The following is an 8,199-nucleotide window of genomic DNA, read 5'->3' on the forward strand; positions in this document are numbered from 1 at the left end:
GTCTAAAATCCTTGAAAATGAGATTCGACTGTGTATACATTTTGGATAATTTCAAACTCTCGATTAGTAAAAAATTACGAAACGTGAATCTGCAAATCATCGCACGAGCATGAAACCTAACGCAACTGAGCACCACGAACCATCTTAGTAGCTATAGTTAATTCATTATGGAACAAAACGTCAATTCGAAATTGAGTGCTTCATTTTCTTGACTTATTCCAGTTTGTATTTACCACAAAATTGCTTGCGCAGAATCGTCGCGATAAGTCTCGATAAGGAGCTAGGTACACATCATCTCTCTCGCGAGCCAAACCCAATCTTCGAGATTTATTGATTCTTCGAATCGGAGTCAGCCAGAATAACGTTTGCCGATATAGAGAAGAAAGTCTGAGGCGGCAGACGATGGTAGCGCGTTTGCGCAACCGGCTTGAAGCAACTCAAATCCGTGAAATTGCGGACTTGGCTTCCCCGTGCGTTATATGCACTGACGCATACCTTGATGCTACCGGGATAGATATTTGTGACTCGTATAGGAGGGAGCGAGATTCTGAAACGTTGTACAGCCATCTTCTGCGGCTCACGCGCACCCTCCCACGGTTCTGTAATGATCGATAATACCGCGGGGACTTCTGCCCCTTCATCTTTCTCATCCACGACACATCGAGAGGATCCAAGCCCTCCGGAAAACCCCAAGGGCGTACAAACGGGAGCTGACGCGGAATGAAGATAAGGACAGTCTGGTTTCAAAGTTTTATGATTTGTTTGAAACAATTATATTTTTTTTTATTTTTACCATTTATTATTTTTTATTAGTCAAATATACACTAAGTTGGTGATAATAATAAATACAAACGAACGTATTCTAATACAATTAGTCATTCATACCGTTCTCCCCCTTCAAGCAACGGAACGTGATTCTACGCTCGAATAAAAAATTCTGAAATTAATTATATTGATAAACTGAAACTGTTTATTTAGGTTGAATAAAATCCTGATTTGTTTGCTTTGTGCGACTACTATTAATCAATCTTAATAACGTTGTGTGTCGGCCTTTGTCAATTTTTACAAGTCTAAACCGGTTTTTAATTATTTCAAAACACTTTCTTGGTTAACTCGCAAAGTAATATTATCATAAGAAACTAAATTTTATTTCAGGAAGTTCTTCGCGAATCTGGGTAATCAGATAATGAATATACTTTACAGAGAATTTCTTGCTTTCGTTCACGTTAAGGAGGCGAAAATTAGTCGCATAAAAGCTCTATTGATAAGTCGGGGTTCATGAGGTTGGCGTTTTAATTTTTAATTTTAGTGAAATTCGACACGAATTAAATTCAGATAAGCAATCAAATTTGTGCAGTCGAAGCAGTTTCGTGCTCGTGGAATTACATTTTTTGCAATTTCTCTTAAAATCCACGTATTGGATGATAATTCAGTATTTTAGGATAACAAGTATTTACTTTTTTTAAAGCAATAGTTAACCAGCTTCAAAAAAATCAGCGAGTTCTCCACACAGCGCGCCGTTAAACAAAGGGAAATCGAAAGTACAAGATCAATACCGTTAAAATATTTTTACTCTGTCACCTTATACAGTCTGAATGATGTTTCCAACATAATAAGGGTCATTCAGTCGAGCGCAACTTCACTTACCGTATGGTTTCTCAAAGTGAGACCTCTTCATAATAAACTTAGAAGGCGTATCGAGTTCTGACGTCCTCAAGTTTTTTTGAGACCTCAGAGGGCGTTCTTTCCAGATCACCCGATATACCCTTCTGTTTGGTCGGTTCAATTGAATTGAACTGTTCGCAAAGATCACCGTCTATTACATTTTTGACAGGATAATAATAAGATCGAAATGAAAGATGGTCACGACCGCATAGCGGCGGATGTTCCGATCTCATATGCATTTCCAAATGTTGAAAAAAGTCGTGGTCCTCGTGACTAGTGAATGGTACAAGAACACCAACTGTTCCACTCAACGTCGTATACACCAAACTTTCAGAACCTCCAGGTATTAACGTAGCTTTCTGTAACGACATCACAGTCTCTCCTACGTGGAAACACGCTACGGTATCGGCTTTTTGACTGGCTCCGTTCAGAAGCCCGCGATCCCAAAGTGCTTTATTTCCGGTTGGATCCTCGTCGACGTCATCATTTATTCCCGAAGCTAGACGAATCTAAAATCGCGTAAAATCGAACAGGGTTAATTGATTTTTGGGTAAAAATAAGATTAAATGAAATTCAATGATCGTTCAAGTACTTACCACAGCAATGTTTCCAAATTTATCAGCCGTTGCGACGGTATCGTAGTCAAGAACGCAAGTCGTCGTGACCCATCGCGGATGCGTATCGTCAGCAAATACGATTAGTTGATTTTCTTGTCGTTTGTATCTAACTGCATACACGGATTCCTGAACATCGCTAACGTATATACGTTGACCTACGGCGTTAATTGATACTACGGCATTTGGAATGTGCTTGTTTTCACATTTTCGCAAGAGTTTCTTCTTTCCCATATCGTACAGACGCAGCATCCTTCCAACTCCCACCAATACCCGTCCTTGATAAGAACAAATTGCTAAGGGAACCTCGTCCATCACAGTTTTATGCATAAGTTCAAGGTTTGTACAGTCTATGTTTACTCTGGAACCGAACGAAGTGAACATAAAAATTAGATTGATAAAATTCTTTCTCGATTACATCGGAATATTAATACTGACTCGAGTGTTCAGAACTGCAGGTATATCATCAAGGTACAGAAATTAATGTGATATTTTTCATCATAGGTTTACCTCATAAAAAAAATCTACAACACAATAGCGAAATAGCAATTTTTATACGTACTTATAAGTGTATAAAAATCCGCCGTTGCTCACTCTAGGATTGAGCTGATAATCCTTTGCAACACCAACGATGAGGAATTGTTGATCACCTTGATTAGCAAATCTGACTAATGCCAAACTGTAAAAATGATTAATACAATAGGTCAAGAATTACAGATATAAATTTGAAATGAAAACAAAGAGACGCATAAAAAATTAAACATACCACAAAGCGGCGTAATTTTGCTCCAGTCGATGTAGCTCCAAGGTTTGTCCAGTGGCAGGTGCCATCAGTCTCAAAGTTGAAGCCCACAGGCCTGGCCCGGCTCTAGGAGCTCCGAATACTGCTTCATTTGGTTCTTCAGACAGAAAAGCTTCAGCTAACTCTCTGGCGACAGCCGCTTCCTCGGCTCCGGCGGCCTCCTGCATTTCCTCGGCCATTTGTAGGCGTCTTTGTTGCTTAGTTTCTTCAGTGTATGCATTGTGCTCGGTTTCAAGGATGATTAGATGGGCAGAATCGGGGTGAATCACAAATTTACGCGGCGTATATTCAAGCGGGAAACTAACTTGGTTAAAAACAGCGCCAAGTTTTTCGAGAGCAAGAATTCTTAGTGTATTTGTGGATATGGCAACGATGCCTTCGGGACATTGTTCGGAACTGAAACCGGACGCGAACTCCAGGCTTTCATATGATAAAGGTGTTAGATGAAAACGATTTTGATAATAATAGCTGAGCCAAGAGCGACTGGACATTGCCAACACCGCTTGATTGCCTTGCATCTTTATTCTGAACAATTTTACCGGTCGCGACCCCAAATATCGAGTTCGGGTATCGGCTAAATCACCGGAAATCGGGTCCAAAACCGTTCTCAGAAGTACGCCATTTTGCAAACCTAGAACACAAGATACAAATCTGAGCATAATTGAAATCACGCCATTGCTTGTTCGCAGAGAAGCAGAAGATAATCAGCACTGCAGGTTTTTCATCAATACTCAGGGAACTGTCTTTTTGTCATCAGAAAATTTTCAGCATTTATAAAAATCTTACGAAATTAAGCATTGGTTTCAAAATTACCTATGTTTAGGTATAAACTTGATTGCTGAGAGGCAGAATCTTCCGAATTGTCAGATTCCTTAGACCCCATTTCAACAATGCAGAGACTCTCAGCAGCTGCAGGCAAGGCCTGCATACTTCTGGGTGCCAGACAATCAGACGGATCTAGGGAAATGATTCTGACGGTATTGTCTTGAAGTCCAACAGCAAGGAACCAGGATCTTTGTTCGCCTGCCGCGACGTTACCAAGGGCCATGCACATCACTTCGGATGGCATTTTTTTCCTCTCTGTGTACTCATTTAATTGGCCAGTCTGTAATAAAGAACAACTTCAATTGCAGGTCTTCAGTTTATTCAGAATTTGAATGTCAAACGGCGTGTTGTTCACCATTGTTTCACCCAGCCAGTATTTACCGGACAGAAGAAGCAAAAGCGGATTAATTTTTGCACGTTATACATCTCCATAGAATAAGGCACATCACAGAGAGAACAAACTGTGCAATCTATCCACAAGAAAAAAAGAATCTAACTCACAGGATCCATCTCAAAGTAGACCAGTTCTCCTCCTGTCAAGGCAATCACAACCTGGCGTTGATTCACAGCGCATTTTACAATGGTCTTTTTACCTGGTGCTTTCCACTCGTTTACTCGTTTGTCGGCTCTAATGTGACGAATTCCGTCAGGGTATACCTGTGACAAAGAGAGAGAAATTGGATGCACATTCAATTCACACATCGTCGTACACGAGTCGTATATTGGATATGCGACCAATAGCTACATGTACAAGTGTTCGGGTTAAAATACCAGGAGAACACGTTTGAGTGACAGTGTGCTCCAACGATGCGAAACCTCAGAGTTTGATTTAGCACTGTTTTTGCGACCAACGCGTGGTTGACCAGGCGCTGGAGATACCGCAGTGCAAAGTATTACTTATAAATTTCATGTATTGTATCTCAGTCAATTAATAAGATAGTCTAAGATGACTAGAGTTTTAGGGTCATTTGACATTATGTTTAGAATTTTGATAATGAACAATAAATTTACCTGTACTAAGGCGTCTTCTCCAAGGGCAGAACAACTGAGGGTAGGTGTTGTACCAAGGAAACCAGAGTCCGTTACTTCTTCAACGGTCTCCCCGATGCTAAGCACAAGAGTGGCATTGACGAAGGACACTATGATGTATGCATCATACTCCTCTGTAACCGAAATCAAAGGATTCGTCTAGATTATTAGGAAAGAAAAGTAACCAATGTGCAAAGAACGTTGAGACACGCGGAAAAATGACCGCATCTTGGTGTACAAGGGGCGACGCATTTTACTAATTTTTTTTTCCGTTCTGTTTCACAGGTCGGACTTATCCCAGACCCATCGATAAGATCCTCACCTGTTAGTCTTTCTGCATTGCATCAGTCAACCACTAGCTCGCTGGCAGCCTGAAAGAGAGAACTGGTGTTTGATAAAAGTGTATCAAGCCACCAGGTTCGTTAATATTCTTTTTAAACAGAGACTCTAGCTAGCGGATTTGAATACTCCGTTAAAAATCTTGCAAATGAATCAAATGAATCAAATGAAACGAATACACTGCATGTTTCCGGGCTACGATAGGCTTGCATCTTCTTGCAAGTGGATCAAAAAAACATTCATGTTCATCTTTTTAACTTTAAAACGTGGCCAACTAACCGTCAACTCTTCGTTTCACTGTCCATACTGCATTCGGGTTACCGGGAAGCTCACTGACTGCCATCTCCGAAACTTCTAGACCATGACGCAGGACTCGCAGCGTGGATCTTGGACCTCTACCGCAAGTCATGTACAGTTGAGGAGTATCTTCATTGGCCAAATCAGCGACCTGCATACACAAACCAAGCAAAATGATTTATTGTTGTCCCGAAACACGGATATCAACGATATTGTGAAGTATGTCAAGTGATTGTCATTCCTTGATTCACTTCGGCTTGTAATAGTACAAAACAAAGGCGACAAGGAATTTTTTTTATCGCATTACAACTCAGGAGAAAATACAATGGTGATCAATCTCCTACTTGGAAATGCTTGAAAAATTTTGGACGTGGAAGAAATGCAGTTTCAGTTTTATGTACCTGACAGGTCATGATCGGTGATAGGCTGTCCATTTCATCGACTAGAACCAAATTCCTGAGTGGTCTAGGAGCAAAAAAGAAAGTATCACCTTCTTCGAGTGGCATTGCTGAACTGAACTCTGGTTCGTCGTCATCGTCACCAAGATGAGCAATTTGGTATAGGTAGCTGTAAATGAAGTACAATGATTACAAATGTGTTTGATCAATTGGAAAGTGAATTGATACGACCAGAAATGGGTAACATCATCAGCATCAAAAGTTGAAATCATCGGTAATCAGTTGAAACACGGATTGATAAAAACATCACATGATATTTCGGCTAAAAGCTAAATCAGATCTGACTGTAATAAAAATACTGAACTTACTGGTTTCCAAATTCAGAAGCGACGAACAAGAAGCCTGTTTTCAGGACGCACATACTTGTGGCGACAGGCACTGTGTCGAAATACTTGAGTTTTATTTCTGTTACCATATCTTCGTCAGTTTCTAAGGTGATTTTGAAAATATCCCCTTGCTCAGTTTGGGCAAGAAAGAAGAACATGCTCTTGGTTTTGTGAGTTGCTGAACAGACGAAGATCATCCCACGTTCGGGATCGTCCAAGTCATTTCTACGTCTGGGGATTGGGCAACGTATATCGTGCTGATCGCCGAGATTCTTGTACGTTAGGTAATTTTCTGAACAGATGAGGACCCCACTAGGACCATCATTTCCTCCAGGAACAGAAACAAGGAAATTTGCATGCTCCTCTAGAGGTTCGCTGTGCTTTCTCACTACGTGATTCAATCCAAGATCAAGCTCGTATAAGGTTAAAGTTTGCTGAGTCTTAACAGCTGCGTCTCCAGTCGGGTCACTATCTGCTTCCTGTACAGGAAAAACAGAGAAGACAATTACATATAGTTCAGAACCCTTGCAAATAAATCGTAAGAGATGTGTATCTCACCTCATAGTCAATCTCCAAGCAGGCAAACATCGGATTTTCAAACCCGACATCTACGCCAACTGTGTGATATACTAAAGTGTTGCTTTTGTGGGCTTCAAGTGGAGACGAGATTGTTAAACGGGCTTCTGGATCTCTGTTCAATATGTAAACCAGTTTTTGCTTCTCGATAGCACCTGAAAAAACAATTTTATCATCAGAAATAAATATATGAAATAGAATACATCGATTAAATTGTAAAAAGTTTGCCAAGTTGGTAAGAAACTAGCAGTTTTAATAGTACCATCAGTTTGTAAGAATATAATCAATGGATAATCAGTTGAAACACGGATCATAAGATCAGCATCATTCGGTACGAAACTGGTCATGGTTTAACGGAGTAAAAAATACAAATTCTCGTAATTACCGATCATAACTGCTCTTCCTTTTGGATCAATAGCCAAGTATTGTCCAGGTACGATTCTCCTGCAACCACTTTTGCCAAAGGTTTCTTGATGCACCTTGTCGAAGGCATTTTTAGCAGGAATATATTCTAGAATGACAATACGACCAGAGTCGGACCCTACGACAATATAATCCTTGGTGCCTCCAGTAAGCCTGAAGGCCATTAGAGACCTGACGATGCCAAAGACTTCGACGGTCAGGAGGGTGTGAACTTTTCCAGTGTTTGGGTCAGGCCTGAGCAGCTCTAGCGACTTGCCACGTGATACAAGTATCTCCTGCATTTTACTACCGGAAAAATTCCCGTGGACGGCATGGGTGATGCCGGTGGCGCGCTGCAGTGTTAGATTATACAGATACATCGTGGGTGCGGGCGATAATCCGTTGTAAGAAGGTTAATTGGTCAGCGTCAGTTTCGTGCTCATAGATAAGTTTCAGGCTGCCATGCTGTAAAGAGAAATAACTGCGATGAATAAGTTGTTTGGTAAAAAGAAAAACCGGCTGCGCCTATACGCAGCTTTGACGAAAATGCAATTTTCGGGTCATGAAGTTGTTTGGGAAAATAAATACGACATGATATAGACAGAGGCTGATTAGATGAACAAGGTTTTACCTGATAGCTGTTTTGAACTGGTAAAAATCCGCCGATGCCAGCGGATTTTTATTCAACGTTTTGGAACAGCGTAGCCGGAACGTTAACACGACGCGGCGACTCGGAGAGATGAAATGAAAATGGCGGCGATCGTCGTTCTACCGCGGGAGGGATCGAAAACGGAAGTTACGCCTGGTACTGACGAGCATTGCGGAAGTGACGTAGAACTTTCAGGGAGCAAACCGTAGAAAATTTC

At 41.0% G+C, this 8,199-nt stretch overlaps 1 protein-coding gene across 1 annotated transcript; it reads right to left on the reverse strand.

The window, feature by feature from the left end:
- Positions 1-1,244: 1,244 nt before the first annotated feature.
- Positions 1,245-8,124, reverse strand: LOC124406842 (splicing factor 3B subunit 3). Its single transcript, XM_046882475.1, has 13 exons — positions 7,965-8,124; positions 7,317-7,798; positions 6,914-7,086; positions 6,338-6,834; positions 5,973-6,138; positions 5,554-5,722; positions 4,918-5,069; positions 4,408-4,563; positions 3,895-4,186; positions 3,046-3,712; positions 2,842-2,958; positions 2,262-2,640; positions 1,245-2,174 (listed from the first exon to the last, which is right to left on the reverse strand). The coding sequence occupies exons 2-13, from the start codon at positions 7,711-7,713 to the stop codon at positions 1,686-1,688; spliced, it is 3,654 nt and encodes a 1,217-aa protein (XP_046738431.1). The 5' UTR covers positions 7,714-7,798; positions 7,965-8,124; the 3' UTR covers positions 1,245-1,685.
- Positions 8,125-8,199: the final 75 nt, after the last annotated feature.

The sequence above is a fragment of the Diprion similis genome, chromosome 6 (assembly GCF_021155765.1).
Source record: "Diprion similis isolate iyDipSimi1 chromosome 6, iyDipSimi1.1, whole genome shotgun sequence".
Classification (NCBI taxonomy): Eukaryota; Metazoa; Arthropoda; class Insecta; order Hymenoptera; family Diprionidae; genus Diprion; species Diprion similis.

Bases quoted from the DNA above. Each gene is read 5' to 3' on its own strand.
- LOC124406842 (XM_046882475.1), bottom strand. From the start codon at position 7,713: ATGTATCTGTATAATCTAACACTGCAGCGCGCCACCGGCATCACCCAT. The intron at 6,835-6,913 runs GTGAGATACACA...TTTCCTGTACAG, and splicing joins GCTTGGAGATTGACTATGAG to GAAGCAGATAGTGACCCGAC. The intron at 5,723-5,972 runs GTACATAAAACT...TTGTGTATGCAG, and splicing joins CACCGATCATGACCTGTCAG to GTCGCTGATTTGGCCAATGA.